Source organism: Sphaeramia orbicularis, chromosome 7, assembly GCF_902148855.1.
Source record: "Sphaeramia orbicularis chromosome 7, fSphaOr1.1, whole genome shotgun sequence".
NCBI lineage: Eukaryota > Metazoa > Chordata > Actinopteri > Kurtiformes > Apogonidae > Sphaeramia > Sphaeramia orbicularis.
Window position 1 is genome coordinate 39355022 of NC_043963.1, and position 19517 is coordinate 39374538.

The 19517-nt window shown below is 39.4% G+C and overlaps 1 protein-coding gene across 2 annotated transcripts in view; it reads left to right on the forward strand.

Moving 5' to 3' along the window:
• slco4a1 (solute carrier organic anion transporter family, member 4A1) overlaps positions 1-19517 on the forward strand; it is a 47688-nt gene that overhangs the window by 12387 nt on the left and 15784 nt on the right. The window contains exons 1-3 of one of the 2 annotated variants that reach the window (XM_030139309.1): positions 11345-11475; positions 12964-14081; positions 17505-17595. In XM_030139309.1, coding sequence (XP_029995169.1) covers positions 13235-14081; positions 17505-17595 — 938 coding nt within the window. In that variant the 5' untranslated portion in view covers positions 11345-11475; positions 12964-13234. Of the gene's footprint in view, positions 1-11344; positions 11476-12963; positions 14082-17504; positions 17596-19517 lie in introns of those variants that run through there. The other variant, XM_030139310.1, reaches the window with a different exon arrangement.

Here is a 19517-nt window from a genome sequence, read left to right on the forward strand (position 1 = left end):
TCCCTACTTGTATGTTTACATTGTTTACACTGTCACATTTACATTGTTTACACTGTCACATTTACACTGTTTACACTGTTACATTTGCACATTTTATACTACCTTTATACTTTCAAAATTGTACCCTTTCATACAGAATTTCTCTAATTCGCACATATTTTGATTGCATACTATTTTATACACACATACGTACACATATTAATATATGTCTGTATCTTATTGTGTTGTTATTTAGTTATAAGTGCACTGTCACTGGTAGAGACCACCTGCAATTTTGTAGCACAGCTGGTGTAATGACAATAAAATAAAACTATTCTATTCTATTCTATTCTATTCTATTCTATTCTATTCTATTCTATTCTATTCTATTCATTACCAGCTGAAATTCTTGATTTTTCTAGAACTTTTATGATAAAACTGTCAACAGTTGCATCAGCGTCAGTGGTATATTTTGTGTAGTATTTATTAATGAGCATTAGAGTACACTGTTACCCATAAAGCTGATATAATTTTATTTTTGGACACACTCTTCTTTTTATTCCTATTTATACACATCAGTAATCACCTTTAACCAAATGCAATGATTACATACTGAGTCCCAGTTACACTTTATCATATATGATCATGTACAGTTGTGGAAAAAATTATTAGACCACCCCTTGTTTTCTTCAATTTCTTGTTCATTTTAATGCCTGGTACAACTAAAGGTACATTTGTTTGGACAAATATAATGATAACAACAAAAATAGCTCATAAGGGTTTAATTTCAGAGCTGATATCTATCCGTTTTCCATGTTTTCTTGATAATAACCAAAATCACTTCAGTTCTTACATCAATAGCTATGGCATTGTACTGCCAGAAACAATGCTTTTAGGTATTCCATGTTTTCTTTTCTGACTGTTTTAGTCACATGATACCCACAGGAGTTAGTACTTGATTGCATAACCATTGTTTTTGATGACTTTTGAAGGTCTAACAATTTTTTCCGCAACTGTAGAATAAATCACATTTTTACAGTCTTTTCATGATGTAAAAATATTTTATTCCAACTTTATGGGCCACAGTATACTTGTGTTACACTAAAACGATGACTAGAGCAGACCATATACTAATACTATAATAATAATACATTTTATGTGTAAGCACCTTTCATGAAACCCAAGGACACTGTACAGCAATGGATAAGAAGGCAATACATAAAATACAAAAAACAACAGATAGAAATACAAAGGAAAAGAAGTACTATCAGCATTTTAACATGATACCATTCATTTTTTCAGTCATGGCTAAAGCTCAGTGTGCCAAGTACAGCCTCACAGAACCCAAAGCACTGCAGATTTACAATGAAATACTTTGCATTCAACTAACTATACATACATACATACATATATATATATATATATATATATATATATATATATATATATATATATATATATATATATATATATATACACATATATATTATTTGAGGAATCTGTGGATATTGGAGGTCTGAGGGTCTTTTCTGTGCTCACGACACTGAGCTGGTGCATGATGAAGACTAAGTTCATGTTTTTCATTGGTTGGCAATGAAATCTCACATTAATGCTGGTTATGGTAATTATGGTAGTCCTGCAGCCTAAGTGCATGTATATCTGCAAACAGTGAACACTCACACTTCATAAAAAATCTACTCACGTCCTAACATAGAATGACTGAGACTTTAATAGAAGTAGTCTTGAACAAATCAACTAAAACTAAGAGCAGATACTTTAAATTTCCCAAACCCTGAAAACACGGACAAACCAAGACAGAGCAGCAACCATGAAAAGAACAGATGCACTGTGTATTTTGAGAAGTTATGTCTTTGTTTTGCAGCCCTATGGTACAATGTTGTCATGGAAACAGGCAATGTAGAACTCTTTACTGTATTCATATATGCAGCTTATTAGAAAAGTTTGTTTTTCCTTTGTTTAAGGACATTTACATGATAGTAGACAGAACTCACTCACTTAATTGAAAGTATCCTTAATTTTTTCTAAAATAATATAAAATAATGAAAAATTCACCATTCTTTATTACAGTAAAGGTAAAGGCTCAAGTCAGCTATTTAAGCTGTTAAATAAAAGACATCATACCACATTAAGTGATAAGTGTAGCACACAGCCTTAAGGTGGACGGGATAAACCTGGGTTATGTTGTAGTGTCTTCCACCATCTACTAAAGATCAGTCTGTCTCACTCCTTCTATTCTTTGCTGCTTTCTCCATTTTATAGTGTTTTTGCAGAGTCTCCTTTACTGGGCATAAAAGGTTTATTTATTTTATTTTTCATTGCACTACATGCTTTGTAAGCTCAAAGGTAAAGGTGAAATACAAACCACAACAACAATACTGAGACAATGATTGATAAGGAAGTCATTATTCCAGACAGGACATCCCAGATGAGGCAAAGGCACTTCAATACAGGGTTTTTCAACCTTGGGGTCAGGACTCCACGTGGGTTCACCTGAAATTTTTAGTAATTGATTAAAAAACAAACAAATAAAAAAAAACTTACTAATAAAAAATATATAGTGAGTTGAGAGAGACAATTCCAATCCATAAAAGACATGACAAACTGTGAAGTTTAAACTGAAGCACTGTGGTACTGTTTATCTGTCAAATGTTCATTGTGGTCAGTTTCAGATGCTGCAGCTCTTTCATAATTCATAGTTTGAGTTCTTGTTTGTTCAGTATTAATTGTCAGCCTTGTAAATCCAAGCTGGACTGACTGTACATATCCTGACCAAGGAAAATAAAATTCTCACTTTGTGCAGTAATCTACACCTGGATTTACTGCCTCCGTCCAGAATAATATACATTATATAGACTAAATGTCATCTAAAATTAACAGTTATTTGCAGGATAGTATAGCAAACTATTACATGATCAAAAACAAATTAATTTTAGCAAATAAATGTCTCCGTTTTGAATGTCTGGGGTCGCCACAATTTGTGATGTTAAAATGGGGTCACGAGCCAAAAAAGGTCGGAAACCACTGCTTTTATATGATATTTACTCCGATCATTTTCTCATTACACTCCAGTGCAGTAGAGTGCTCACTTGTACTAGCGGTTGACTCTCTGAGAATCTATACTCATCAGGAGCTTTAAAGATGAGCTAAGCCATTCGACACTTTAGTCAGATTCAGCAAATATGTCCTGATGGTTCACTAGCTGTCCATGCTGTGTGTGTGTGTGTGTGTGTGTGTGTGTGTAAAAAAGTCTAGTGTTTGTACTCAGATCTGGCTGTGCAAATGAGAAAAAAACAGACTTAGATAGATGCACACTATGCACATTATTCCATTATCTGGGCTCGAGCTCAAGACAAGGGGACTTTTGGATTTGGGAGATGATGTTCTGAAGAAGCACTTGTATGGATAATGGGTTCAAATCAGGGGATGACACGAGGGATGCACCGATGCCGATACCAGTATTGGGTATCGGTCCGATACTGAGTGCATGTACTTCTACTCGTACTCGTAAAAGTGCTCCGATACAAACACACCAATATCACTTTACAGCAGTGTGACGTTCACAGTTAAGTGCAGCAGGTTTGTGGTGGATGAGTAATGTCAGCAGTGTGGAGATTTGTCAAAATAGACTGAAAGTTACATTAAAGACACAGAGGGAGCGTTCTGTTCTGGAGCGTCCTCTGCCTACATTCTGTACATAATTCTGCCTGTTTTCCGGGTGCTCACGGATGCATATCCAGATGGAGAATTTGGAGCAGTACCACCGGGAAATGTGGAGGTAGCGGATCTTTTCAAAGAGTGACTGTGTGAGTTAGAGAAAAACTACCGACATATTAACACCAACTACCCTCTTCAATATCAGTATTAGCATCCACATTAATATCACCTCCTCTGTCGCACCATGTTTGTTATTATTGACTTTCTTCTTCTTTGTCTCAAAAAACTTTACTCTTCTTCGTGATATTTGACAAGTACGGTTAATTAAGAGTGGCGCCCTCAGGTGGATTGATTGAGAAACGCTCATTCCAATGCATTAAATTGCATTACAGTCAGACCAATGCCAGTGACAATTAAGTACATTTTCAAAAGTAACTAAGTGGTATCGGTGGATCCCAAGATGACACCTACGACAGCTGGAAGCGATGCCATTTTTGGGACATGTTAACCCATAAAGACCCAAACAGCCACCGGCAACCTAAAGCATCTACTGATCTAAAATGTTTAATAACTTCTGAACCACTAAACCGATCCATATGTTGAAAAAATTGCTGTAAAATGCAGTTTGTCATCTTTTCATGGTCATCAGATATGACCCATTTGGACGTTCAGAGACTCCGTAGTGAACATGGAAACACCATCATCTTCTACAACATTGATTCACCAGTAAACCCATAGAGTTGGATCAATGACAGTGGATGGAGACACTGGGTTTATGTTCAGTTAATGATATATTTGCTTAAAAAAAAGTCACTTTATCTTCAGTTTTCTCTGTTTCTGATATAATCACCCTCAACTTTAATGTGAGCTTTTATGAACATCTACATGATCCGTAAATTAAATATAGGAAAATACCTGATTTTGACACATGACACATGGAATGAAACATGGCATTACAAGTTCTTAATCTTCTATCAAGACTTTGATTCTGTTCTGGTCTGTAAATTGAAAATATAGGCCTAAGTAGCATTAGCGTGACAACATGTGCAGGGTCAACAAGGCCAAATGCACAAGGCATTGAATTTAACAATGTAGGTTTTTTGTGTTTTATAGCACAAAGAGCTAGTTCCTGGAATTACATTATTGCCAGGTTCAAACAGGGTGACTTGTTGACACAGTAAACTCTTTGAATCACAACTGCAGTCTTTGGATCGCTGTCAGTTTAGTTTGTCTGGGAGAAATTTTTTCATAAAATCCTAAAGGCTGCTTTGTTTTGTTTTATTTATTGTTTATTTAATATTTGTTTGTATTTTTGGATGTGAAGAGAGTGACTGAACTTTTGTGTTGTATTATTTAGTATTCAGTACCTTGTAAGAGACAGTATTTTCTCTTAGGCTATGGTCAAACAGCAGGTCTTAATGCACAGTTCAGATTTTTGGGTGAAATCTGTTTTTTTTGTGTGCTCGTTCATATCATACATTAAATGCGACTTCTATCAGTTTTGACTGTGAATTGAATACAACCCTGAAATGACCCACATGTGCTAAAAAGGTCCTGTCGTAATACGGTACACACTGTGTTTATGGAAGTAAAACACCTGGGATGCAGAATTGTGACGTTTGTCGCATTTCAATGACGTAAAGGTCGGATAAATGAGACCTGGCCGTTCAGACTGAAGCGCATTGCAAAATATCACATACGAATCAGATTTAGGACCACATATGAAAGTGGTCTAGGTCGGATTTGAAAAAATCTGACTTATGCTGTTCAAACTGTCTAACAGATCGGATACAGGTCACAGATGGGCAAAAAAATCAGATTTGGCCCACATTTGCCTGCAGTCTGAACGTAGCCTTAGACCCTGTACATACCTGGATTCAGCAGGAATTTCTGAGTGATCTGATCTGAAATGGACAGCTCTAATGTGAGGGTGTGAATGGTGTGAACAAGAGCACAGGAACAATGTGTGTGTCTTTTCAAAGTGAAGAAATAGAATATCTGCAGTTCATTTAGTCTGGTAGAAATTAATGTACAGTTGTAGGCAACAGTTTTGCTGCTTCAGTCTCTTTCTTTATAGATTTTTTTCCCTCTCGTTTCTGCAGCAGTCTAAAAGTGTGAATATGACTGTCTGTATGTGTCAGCCCTGTGATGAACTGGTGACACATCCAGGGTGTACCCCACCTCACTGTCACACAATGACAGCCAGGATAGAGCCCCCCCCCCCCCCCCCCCCCCCCGGAGAACCATAATTTCAAACAACAATCTTTAATTTCTTGAGGGGTCTGCCCAAGGGATCAGTAAATTTCTATCTAATCTAATCTAATCTAATCTAATCTAATCTAATCTAATCTAATCTTATCTAAACTAAACTAAACTATATTAGCTAAAGTAAACTAATCTAATCTAATTAAATCTAATCTAATCTAATCTAATCTAAACTAAACTAATCGAAATGAAACTAAACCAATGTAATCTAATCTAATCTAATGTAATATAATCTAAACTAAACTAAACTATATTAGCTAAAGTAATCTAATCTAATCTAAACTAAACTAATCGAAATTAAACTAAACCAATCTAATCTAATCTAGTCTAATCTAATCTAATCTAGTCTAATCTAATCTAATCTAATCTAATCTAATCTAATCTAATCTAATCTAATCTAATCACAAGAGAAATAAATGGAGCAGTAACAGTAAATGGTGTATTGAATGATTCACAGCATCAGCTCACACATTGAGTAACTAATATGAAAGTACAGGATTTTGCCCTAAAACAGCTTTTTGTATTTGACTACACTCCTTACATTTTCAACGGCATATTATAAAGACAGTTAAAACTGAAATGAAAGCATGTTCCATGTTTTAACCTATAGATGAGCTCTTTTTGCCTGTAATTTGGAGAAGTGAGGTCAGATCATGTGACGTGAAGAGCTGCTTTACAGTTGGTCATTTGCGATCTGATCACCAAAAGCACATGTTAATTGTAAGTCTGAACAGGAGGTGTGTACTGGTGTGTATTAACAACACAAGAGCCTTCTTGATATACTTCAGAAGCCTTTGTTTACCCCAGAGGAGGAAGTACTTCCCTGTCCAAAGCAAATAAGTTTCTGCTGTGAAGATAAAGGACCCAGTGGGTAGGGCAGAGCCCGGTGCTTATTAATATTACTGCCTGTTCTGATCTCACTTTCAAAACAAAAAAGAAAAGGCAAGATAGAGAGAAAAAAGAAAACCCCAGTGAGAACATTTGCAATTTCTGGCTTCTTTTGATTCACAATGAGACAGAACAGAAAAACAAACAGTAGGAGGGTATTACCTTCCCATAGTGCATTGTTAACAGAGTGCCCTGGTTCAACTCTGGCCCCTCCCACTCTGGTCATGTCACCATCACCTCATAATGATGTAAAGTCTATGCAAAAAACCCTCACCTGATAAGTTCTCCTAACCTTGCAACACTAATCAGAGATAAAACCATCTCCAGTAAACTCACTTCAGACCACGGGGATGGGAAACAAGGTCTAACGTCATTTGGCCATCCATCAACCTGTCAATTAAACATAATTAAATTTTAATTGGATTTTATGCTCTGGCTTCCCTCCCAAACCTTATTACTCCCTACTTATCACAGGCGATCAAGCTGAATAGACAGCAGCTTAAAGCCGCATGGTTGGATGGTCCTATTCATTTTGTGTTGATCAGAAAACAGCTTTACTCTGGGCTGTTCTTGGCTCTTCTGGTATTCTATAATGAGCTGCTACCCAAGACAGCACTGTCAATATCTATGTTTGATCGTACAAATTAATGAACAGAACGGGATGAATTGTACTGGTCATAGCATGAGAAAATGGATTGGTTGCACACAACAAACCATTGTTTGTCAATAAATATGATCTGAAGTAGGGCTGCACGATATTGGAAAAGACTGACACCGCGATTTTTGCTAACTCTGTGATATATATTGCGATATGAAAAAATGCTCAGGGGGATATAATAGCTGTGTGGCACCAACATAAATGGTCAATCAAATTAGTTGTGTTACATCTCGATGTGGCAACAGGTGTAAGGCACTATCGACACAGAACTCGTGTTTCAGTATCATCCTTCTTGTTGCTGAAATAATTACAGAAAACTGACATTGCTTTTCTTTTTGGCACCAAGTCTTCATTTTCGGTGATTTTCTCTTGTTCTTTGCTCATTTTTCAGTGTTGTTACCAGTGACTCACTCCATGTGCAGGGGTGTGGTCTGCTTCAGCAAACTGATGAAGAACGATTGTGATTGCTGGATCGCTGCACGCAGTGTGTCAGATACCCAGATTGAAATTAGATGAGAACATGTTAAGTTAATTTGCCTCCTACATCGCAGAACCTGCGATGTGACTATTGCGCACATGTAGATTGCGTTGATGATGCTCAAACGATATATTGTGCAGCTCTAGTCTGAAGTCTTGTACATGGGTTAGTAGCTGTCACAGTTTGCTTCGAAGCTGTCTCCTCTCTCACTTTGCCACACCTCATCAGCTACAAACAGTTTCACCTGGGATTCAACTTCTGTCCTCTCCCTCATCAGCACCCACCCTCTTACCTGTTGGTCACAGGTGTGCCAATTCAGCTGGCCAGCATTTAAGCAGGTCTGTTTCAGACCCTCTTGGCCAACAAATCCTGGAGATGCTTTTAATTTGAAAACTCTGCTCAGCTTGTCTCAGAGACAGGACTACTGTGGAAAAGCTTTAGGGGCCGTCCTAGCACACAGGTGTCAAACTCCGGTCCTTGAGGGCCAGTATCCTGCATGTTTTAGATATTTCCCTCTTCCAACACACCAGGGGCACGTTTCTGGGTTAAATAGTGAATGAAGCCGCTTGCGCACCCTTGAACGCAAATAGTGAGCAAACGATGGGTCGGTGAATGCAGAGGCTTAACGAATGCAAAATCTGTTTCTGCGCTCGTTGCGTTCGCTAAGCCATCGTTCGATCACTATTTGCGTTCAGGGGTGCACTAAACAGGTGCGTTCACTATTTAACCCAGAACAGCGCCTCTGCTCCCACTGTTTCCATTCATCTGACAGCATTGTGGTTAGAATGAAGAACTATTATAGGATGTCTATGACCCCAGACCTGTGACCTCCTCCCTTACCCTCACCTGTCTGGACGGACCTCCTCACCCTCATCTGACTATAGATGGACCCCCTCAGCTGCCCCCCCTCCCCTTTACACACACACGCACACACACTGAACTGAACTGAATTATTTACACATACATATCGTGCGTCGGGCTGGACGTCTAAGGATGACCCCAGTTATTCCACTGGTGACTTTATTAACAGAACTCTAAACGGTCACTGTGGGTCGTACCCACAGCGAACAACAGGACAAACAGGCTGTACAGAAAAACTGAACGCTGTTCCGTTCCTCTCATCCACGCGCTCATATCTCATTACGCGCGTACACACACACACACACACACACACACACACACACACACACACCTGCTGGTGTGTGTGGCACCAGTTCACTGGCTCTGCCCCCATACGGTTCTCATTCATTCATTCATTCATTCATCTCTCAAAGCCACACACACTTAGTCTGAAACTAATCTATATTCATCCATAAATCGATAGAGTAAAAAATTCAGTGAACAGATCAGTCCTCACTCGGTAAATTCGTTTTTATCAGTGCAAAATGTCCATGGGAAAAATCTGATATCATCAAAGATACTGTCAAACGTCTGTTAAAAATCTTCTTTTTCAAATGTAAATAATATTTCAAAGGAAACACATGACAGAAACGAAGTGAAATGAAGTTACAAGAATACATCCTCCTTCTAACGCGGACCTCTGAGGTCCGTGTTAAAATCAGCCCTGGAACGAGGGACTGGGCGAGCGCTCACTTTTAACCAACTAGCCCAGAAACGGGATAGTGCATTTTGCATTGCGTTGGGGTTAACGAACTAACGCACAAACGCATTTTGCGTCACATTAGGTAACGAACAAACAGCGAGCCCAGAAACGGGATAGCACAAAATGCGTTAAATGGATGCATTTTGTGTTGCGCTGGGCTTAACGATTTAACGAGCTAGTGCAAAAATGAGCCCCTGGTTCAATTAATGATCAACTCATCATCAAGCCCTGCACAAGCCTGATAATGACGTAATGGCTTCCAGGTGTGACAGAAGAGGGAAATATCTAAAACATGCAGGATACTGGCCCTCAAGAACCTGAGTTTGACACCCCTGTCCTAGCAGCTACAGGGCTGCATATAAGCGGTGTCCAGTCCTGGTCCTCGAGGGCCGGTATCCTTCATGTTTTAGATATTTCCCTCTTCCAACACACCTGATTGAACTGATAAGCCTATCATCAAGCTCTGCAGAAGCCTGATAGTGACTGTCAGGTGTGCTGGAAGAGGGCGATATCTAAAACATGCAGGATACCGGCCCTTGAGGACCAGGATTAGACAACCCTGAGTAGGATGACCATCAAGTGAGACAACCTCCGGAATGTGACAGGCAGCAGTGCACCATGTAGCGTCTAGTCTGCTGAAAAACACAAGAAGAAGAATCCTCTTGGCCAGATTGCCTCACTTCTTTTATTGTAGCTGACTCTCCAGTGTTTTTGTTGTTCCTGTTTCTCACCCTGTGTGTTCTGACTACTTCTCCTCACCTCAGCCCTGTCAACCCGGCCTGCTGTTACTGCCTTTTTGTAATGAACTGCGAATAAAGTCTAATCTAAGTCTAATCTCCGAACCTGAAGAAGTGTGTTACACTTGGGTCCTCCATTCTCCACCACCTGTTCCAGTAGCAGAAAAAGTGGCCAGCTAGAGTGTGAATCTCTAATAAATTGTTGTGGATAGATTGTTGTCACTCATAGATGTCAAGCCAAAATTAATTTTCATTCCAAAATTACACTTTCAGCTTTAGTTGAATGAATCCTAGGATTTGTTTACAAGTTTGACTCCATTGTTATGTTTGGCATGTATGTGTTGGGCCATGATTTTCCTCTTCTAGAACGGTTTCAGTTGTAATGATCTTGTCTCTGAAGAAGTATTGATTCACTGTTTTCCAGTAGACTCACTGTGGCCAATATGTGAAAAACACCTCCCAGCCCAGTTTCAGCCCTCTCTCTGTCTGTTATGTGGTGTCCGTCAGGTAGTGTGTGCTCGGTCAGCTAGTTTTTCTGGTACGGGCTGCCAGGACCCTGATTAGAGGAATATTTACAGTACATTTTGTGGCTGTGAAACCAAAACAGCATACTAAATGAGGTTAAAAGCTCCACGAGGCACTGAATTTTATGAATGGTTCATGCAATGTGTAATACAATACTGGATTAGCAAAATGACAATTTTACCATTATAGAAAAATATAATCTAATTAATGCTCAGTTAATGCTACAAGGCAAATTGGTAAACTGATATGGAGACAACTGATACAAATAGATTTTTTTTTTACATGCATTGTGGGTGTGTGTGTGTGTGTGTGTGAGAGGTGTGTGCACTTTGTGTGAAAAGTGGAAGATGAAAGAATACAGTGGAACTCCAGTGGGAGGCACTGAGACTCTATTGCAGTATCAGTGACCATCTATCTTATAGGTGGATTATGTGGGCTGAGGGCCGTCCCCTCCCTCCAGACTGCCTGCAAGACTCACTGACGGGGCGTGTGAATGTGCTGATGTGCTGCCTCAGCGCCAGACTATAAGAGGCTTTGTGAAACTGGCTTAGGTCCTAGCATGGACACCTCTTTCTGATGCTCCGTCTTTATTTTACCTTGTCTCTCCTGCTGCATCTCTGTTTGTCTTTATGTTCTTTTGTGTGGATTTCCTGAAGCGGAAACAGAGGTAGGAAGAAAAACAGAGCATTATTCATTATTTTACATAGTGTTTAAAGTTGGATTTGTAATGGAAGGAAGACCCAGCAGTTGTTTTTTCACTGTTGCTATAGCTAATTTTGATAGTTTACAGGAGTTGTATAGATATTATTCTTTTTCTAGACTAACAAATAGCTCATTTAGTAGTTTTCAGTCAAAATGCAGCAGAATTATACAGTACAAAGTTACTATGGCTATCAAATCATTGGATTCAGAGGTTGTAAAAATTATTCATATTCACATGCAGTTGTAGATTACAAGGATGTTTACTGCCTTTGAACTAAAAAGTAGGATTACCAAGCATAACCTTGTAAATTCACATATCCTGCCATTAGCATTTACAACATTGCATTGTGCAAAGTGTTATATGATTTTTCTATTTTTCTGCTGGAGGCTGTTAATCAGATACCTGCTTTGTTGTATGTAAATTTATGAGGAAATGAGACTACAACGGAAGCATGTTTTGTCTCTGTTTTACTTCTTTAATTTCATGCCATTATTTCTGGGTCATGTACATTTGAATATTAGAAGTAAATACAAAATAAGCACTAGGTTGTATTTTGTCTTTCACACATTTCCGTGGCACCTAATCTTGTCTTCAGTTGATTTCCTGTTGAAGTGTTGAGAGGCAAATGTGTAAAGATAAGGTACATTTGAAAGCATCTGTGTTTGCATCTACTGACACGACACAGATGGCAGCATAGAAAGCCCTGTTTCAGACTGAATCATGAATGGCAACAAAAACCTGAGTCTAGGGTTTTTGTCAGATACAATAAAATTCAGCATATTTCAGGGTGCCCTATAGCTAAGTACTTTAAGATGCTGACCATGAATCACAATAGTTCCCTGTGTCATTTCTATTATCGAATATTGACAAAAGGCACAAAGATGCACACAATAAATATTAAGCTGACACTGTGTGATGTGGTGTGAAATACTAGCAAATCTAAGAAATAAACTACTGTTAATGCTTGAAGCTGCAATAGTGAATGATATAGTAGTGGATACTACATCTCAAGCTTCACTAATTTGTCAAAATTAGTTATATAACCATGACATCTGTTGTTATGCTACTGTTAATGAAGGCTGTGATCTGCATTGTAGTTGCCAGAGCAGATAGTTTTCCACGGTTCATTACCAGTGTGTTTTATTTAACGGTTGATAAGGTCAACATGTGTAGGTATGAGATGGTTTTGCTAATTACAATTGTTTGACACTTTCATGAGAACAGTGCACAGTCCATTTTCTCAGTTTCACTGCGGTTTGGTTAAAAGGACACAGCTGGACACACACAGTAGTCATGTCAGTGTGTGTGCAGAGGTTTTCTTCTACATGTGCACCACTGAGGATACATGGATTTTAAGCAGCTCATTCATGCAAGCACTAAGAGTTGTTGGACCTAATTAAAAAGGATCCCGTTGTCTGTCTTTTAACTCTCTCTTTCCTGTCTCTTCCACAGGGTGCCATTGTTTGCCAACGACATGAAGCAGTTCTTCCGACCTACGCGGCCTTCTACAGACAGAAATGCTGGAGCTGAAGACCTTTAACAAATCCTTGGTACTGTGGACACATGGAGTATGCAAAACTAGAGGAGATCATTCTTTGAGCTTAAACACATCCAACCTGACCGCAGTCAATGAACTCTTTTCAGATTGGTAGTTTTTAACACATCACTCTCACTCTGTATATCTACCCTCCATCCCCCTCCCACAGTGCCCCCCAGAGGGGCAATGCCAGTCTTGCTCAATGCCGATGCCTCCTTTAGCTCCAAGCAGGAGCTCCTGGACTTACAGGACTGTCCTGTCAATGGCGGCCCCTCTACGGACACCCCCAGTCCTGTGGACTCTCAGACAGGCAGCCCCATAGGCTCCTGTTCCAGGAGCCTTGGCAGTCCTGGAGTTGATGGCCCGTCTCAGACCCACATTTATACCGGGGCCTCCTCATTCCGAGGACAGCTGTACGGGATGGGACCAGCAGCCTGTGCACAGAGTCCCATGGAGCTAAATTTAATCTCCACTGACTCGGATCAGCTGTGTGGATGGGGGGCTCTGACGCCTAAAGCTGTCCAGGTTTTCAATACCCCTCGATGGGTGCTGTTCTTCCTTTGTGTGGCCTCTTTCCTTCAGGGGATGATAATCAACGGCTTCATCAACACGGTGGTCACGTCCATCGAGAGGCGCTTCGACCTGCGCAGCTATCAGGCCGGACTCATAGCCAGCTCCTATGACATCGCTGCCTGCGTGTGCTTGGCCTTCGTCAGTTATTTTGGTGGGAATGGACACAAGCCTCGCTGGTTGGGATGGGGAGTCCTAATCATGGCGCTGGGATCTCTTGTTTTCGCCTTACCACACTTTACCACCCCTCCTTATCAGGTCAGCCTGCCCGAGCTGACAGGAACGTGCTCGGCTAACCGTACCAGCCCGTGTCATAACAAAGAGAGCGCAGGGCTGTCCAGCTATCGTTTTGTGTTCATGCTGGGCCAGTTTCTACATGGCATGGGTGCCACACCACTTTACACATTAGGAGTTACATACCTGGATGAAAATGTCAAGTCCAGCTACGCACCTGTTTATATAGGTGAGTTCCTGCAATAACGCCACAAAGTGCAACATGGTAATCCAGATCAAATATGAAAGTAGTAATGTTGATAATAACAACAATCATTAACGTGATTCAGTTACTTTTATTAAAATAGTAACATGTTTGCGCATGTGTATGAAAATACAGAGCAAACAGACCCTTTGGCTAAATAGTATTATAGTGAATGCAAACTAAGGATAAAACTAAAGCTAGTGGGGGAAGAATTATTTTGTTTACTGAAATAAAAATGAACAACAAAATATAATTGCTGTCTTGGCCAGGACACTCTTGAAAAAGAGATTGTTCCTGGTTAAATAAAGGTAATAATAATAATTTTTAAAAATTAAATTTTTTTTTTTTCTAGTAAAATTTTGTTGAGTACTATTTTACTCCCACAGGCTGTAGGCCTTTTTTTTTAGACCCTCAGATGTTCATTTTATTCCTTTGTTTATCCCAACAACATACTGGCAACTGGGCAATCACAAAAAGACACTTGTTTTTGTGTCATTTTAATTGTTTTGATTTTGCTTTGACTGCATCAGATACATATGAAATGAGAATATTTATGCAAATAGCAGCTCTTGACAAACTTGCCACCTCCTTCTTTATGAATGCATGGCTTTCATTTGTGTTTTCTTTCCAATTTTATTGTTTCTGGCTTTGCTCATTTTTATATTGACTGAATGTGTGATATTTCTGCGACAGGCCAGCAGTGATCGTATAAAGCACCCTGTGGCTACAATCACAGAGACACCTACATGTATTACAGATGAAAAAGCTGATTAGGTAGAAATAGTCAAATGCGTCGGTGTGTTACTGTTCAGTACACACTTAAACACACTGACAGTCTGTGAAATTGACTCAGTCTTTTCTCTTCCTCTATTTGAGTCAGGTGTCTTTCCATCCCCATTACTGGGGAATTTGCACACCACAGCAGCCGACAGACATTTTGGAATGCAGATGTTTACATTTTTTAAAATGACAAAATATGAGTTTTATGGACCATCCTCCAAACACCCAAAATAAACATATAATAACAGAGTTCCCTTATGTGATGTTTGGGATCAAAATTTAACTTCAGGAACCAACAACATTCTTTTTGTTCTCCAAGGTTTTGTATTTGTGTGTCATGTGTCTCCATTTAATGTTATATATAAACCCAAAAAGACACGCTGCAGGTTGCTTATTAAGCTAGATGACTTTTCCATTATATTTCTGTTTGGTCAGAAAGATGAAAACAAGGCTGTTTTTCTGACGTCTTTAGATCCAGATTAAACAGTCCAGTGAGCTCAACCTTTAGTCTTAAAAACAGCAGTAAAATGTAACACATTAACACAGTAATATGAATAAATATACAGGGTGGGGAAGCAAAATTTACAATATTTTGAGGCAGGGATTGAAAGACAGTGTATGACCAATTAGGTTATTGAAAGTCATGAGAATTTATTTGCCACAAGAAAATTTACATAATAGAAAATGTTTTTATTCTATGTGTCCTCCTTCTTTCTCAATAGCTGCCTTCACACGCTTCCTGAAACTTGCGCAAGTGTTCCTCAAATATTCGGGTGACAACTTCTCCCATTCTTCTTTAATAGTATCTTCCAGACTTTCTCGTAATAGTTTTGCTCATAGTCATTCTCTTCTTTCCATTATAAACAGTCTTTATGGACACTCCAACTATTTTTGAAATCTCCTTTGGTGTGACGAGTGCATTCAGCAAATCACACACTCTTTGACGTTTGCTTTCCTGATTACTCATATGGGCAAAAGTTTCTGAAAAGGTATGGATAATAGTGTTAGGTATGATTATGACATCAGTATATGTTTGGTCTCAAAACAATTGACGTAGTGCCTGCTGAGAAAAAACAACTAAATGTTCATTGTAAATTTTGCTTCCCCACCCTGTATATATATATATATATATATATATATATATATATATATATATATATATATATATATATATATATATATATATATATATATATATATATGATTTACTGGTAAAACACTGGCTGTGATCACTTCATTGCACAATGACTACACTGACATTATAAACAGTAAATGTTATGACATTTTAACAGATATTGAATATTAGTTGACTGACTGACAGACAAAAAGTTAATTTGCTCTTTTAAATCAAACTAACAGGGCTGTGATCAGTTATGCCCTATATGTCCAATATATCATTAGTGTAAAGACACATTTTATTTTTCCATTTTAATCTGTCCACAGGACCTCTGGTTAATAAAATACCTCTGTCCTCACAATGACACAACAATGACCCCATACTGGTACAAACGCTCAGACCATTGTTTCTGGTTGAGTTATAATAATAGGGTATAATACTGGACGTAGCGGATACAGAGGTTTTAATCTGTTGTGATAATGACCAGCAATGTGTCCAGTTTAAACTCAAGTCAGCATTACTGTTGGTGTCCAAGTTTATTCTTTACATGATGTGGATTTGGCCATAACACCGGTCCAGTCCATCTGACCTCTGTCAGTCATACACTGATTTATACACCTGCACTTGATACTTCAGGTGAAGCTCCATTACAAAATAAGGTACACTCAAAATGATTGACCTATATCTGCATTTTCTCTGTCAACACGGATCCTCAGGAACCAGAGTCCATAATAAATATTCACTTCGCTATCATCTCCAATTTCTGAAGTTCAAGGTTTAAGGTATCTTTATTTGTTTTATAACCAGCACTAAATAATTAAATACTAATGCTACTACTATTAACCTCAGTCAACCATAATCTAAAATGTCATTTACATCTGGATATGAAGCCGAAATGTAAGGAAAAAGATTAGTTTCGCAAAATATCTCCCAACAGTGTGAACAGGTTTATATTATGATGCTTTATCAGTGGTTTAATTTCACAGTACTGACAAACAATGCTTAGGGTACAAATTATTCTTACCTGTCTATCCCCAGTGGAAGCACCAGGGAGATAGGGATGTTGCTCTGCAGGGTGTCACCTTTGCGTGCAAACGGGATGGGGGAGGAGGTCTCTGGAGGCGAGGGGAGGAGGGACATGGCCTGGTACAACAATAACAGACACTGATATTGGGCATCACAACAGGGTTTTAATTGAGAGTTGATTACATGGGGAACATTTCAAAACCAAAATAGGAAAAAGAGAAGACAAAAGCTAAAAGGGTAGGTAGTTCTGGTGTATCTGTGCACATGCACAACACACAGCAACACACACATACAGCTTCTCATCCTTGAGGTCTTTCTTCTCATGAAACGCTAACTTTGTGAATACAACAGTCAGTAGAAAACAATGGGACCCTTTTAACTTCTAGGACAGGAAGATATGTCCTGGTAGTAGGAAACAGGAAGTAGACAGTTACAGTATTGACACACCCTCGGCCCGTCACTGTGGCCTCTCTCTGTCTCTCCAGGGATCTTCTACACAGCAGCCATTGTGGGTCCAGCAGCGGGCTACCTGCTGGGAGGATACTTCCTCAACATTTTCACCGAGATCCACCTGACGTAAGACAGAACCTGCACTAAAAGATTCTAGGTTTTTCCAAGGTTCAGTGTGTGTGATTTTTGGGGAAGTTAAGGGGTTCGAAGTTCAGAAATGGGACATGATAGAAGGGACAGGTGTTCTCCATGCAGTCCTCCATGTTTATACAGTAGCTCAGAACAGACTTATTCTTTTCATTCTCTTTTATGGTAGGAGGGATCCAGTGGAAAGGTTGATTAATGTAAATTACAACATTTAAAGGGGCTATATGTTATATTTATTATTACCTATCAAGGAGGTTCCGTTTTTGTCGGCGTTGGTTTGTCTGTTTGTCTATTTGTGTGCAAGATAACTCAAAAAGTTATGGATGGATTTGGATGAAAATTTCAGGAAATGCTGATACTGGCACAAGGTACAAATGATAAAATTTTGGTGGTGATCGGGAGTGGGGGGGGGGGGGGGGGCATGGGGGCCCACTGATCTGCCTTGGCGGAGGTCTGCGCTCTCCGAGCACTTTTCTAGAAAAGACGGCGCAGACCTCCGCCAAGGCAGATCAGTGGGCCCCCATGCCCCACCCCACCCCCACCCTCTCCCGATCACCACCAAAATGTAATCATTTGTTCCTTGTGCCAGTATCAACATTTCCTGAAATTTTCATCCAACTCCGGGGCACTGATCTGCCCTTGGCGGAGGTCTGCGCTCTCCGAGTGCTTCTAGTTTCAAATATTAAAACATGATCTAACTAGAAAAGCACTCGGAAAGTGCAGACCTGCGCCAAGGCAGATCAGTCCCCCCGCCCCGATCACCACCAAAATTTAAGGATTTGTTCCTTGTGCCAGTATCAACATTTCCTGAAATTTTCATCCAAATCCGTCCATACCTTTTTGAGTTATCTTGCACACGGACAACTGGACAGACAAACCAACACCGGCAAAAACATAACCTCCTTGGCGGAGGTAAAAATATTATTAGAGTGTTTATAATAGCTCTGAAGTTCTGTCAGAGACACCAGCGTATTGGACTGTGGAGACATATTGTGAATAGTGACCACTAGAGGGAGTAATGAGTCACTCTGTCAGTCTCCCATGGTGAGGAAAACAAACGCCACAGGGCCTTTGACCAAAGTGTCAGAAAGTGACAGGAAATGATGAAAACCACCAAGAAAAAACTTTGAGTCAAACAAAGTAACAGACTGATGAAAGCTAGAGGCACTGTTATTGTTTTCACCGCAGGACTCAGCTCTAAATGAGAAGAATGGTGTTTGATGATGAAATGGCAGCATTTCTTCTACACAGGGGAGTTTGATTATGAGGTTTATAATGGTGTAAAGTTATTACCTCCAACCAAGGAGGGTATGTTTTCATTGGGGTTTGTCTGTTTGTTTGTTTGTTTGTTTGTTTGTTTGTCTGTTTGCAAGATAACTCAAAAGTTAGGGAAAGATTTTGATGAAATTGTCAGGAAATATTGATACTGGCACAAGGAACAAATTATTACATTTTGGTAGTGATGGGGGGGGGGGGATCCGCCTTGGTGGAGGTCTGTGCACTCCGAGTGCTTTTGTAGTTTTGGGATGTTATTACTGGTTTTTGATCCATGGTTCAGACTCAACAGCGACAGCTTTGACCTTGTTTGGACGATTACAAACAGACCTTTAGTGCAGCTATTGACAACACAAACCGTACAATAAAAAGAGGTGATTTATGGTTTTACCGTGGCTGTTTTCTGTCTAAAAACAGAGCTAGGCTAACAGAGCTGATGCAGAAGAGATTATAAGACAGTGTTATTTTAATCAGCTGTCTGACTTTGTGTTTGAAGGAGAAAACTTGATGATCCCATTATATGTGTAAAGAATGAGTTTTATACTTTATTTAGTGAGTGATACAATCTTTGGTAGTCTTGTGTTCTTGTACATGACTTCCCTCCGCTGTTGAGAGTTTACAGTGTG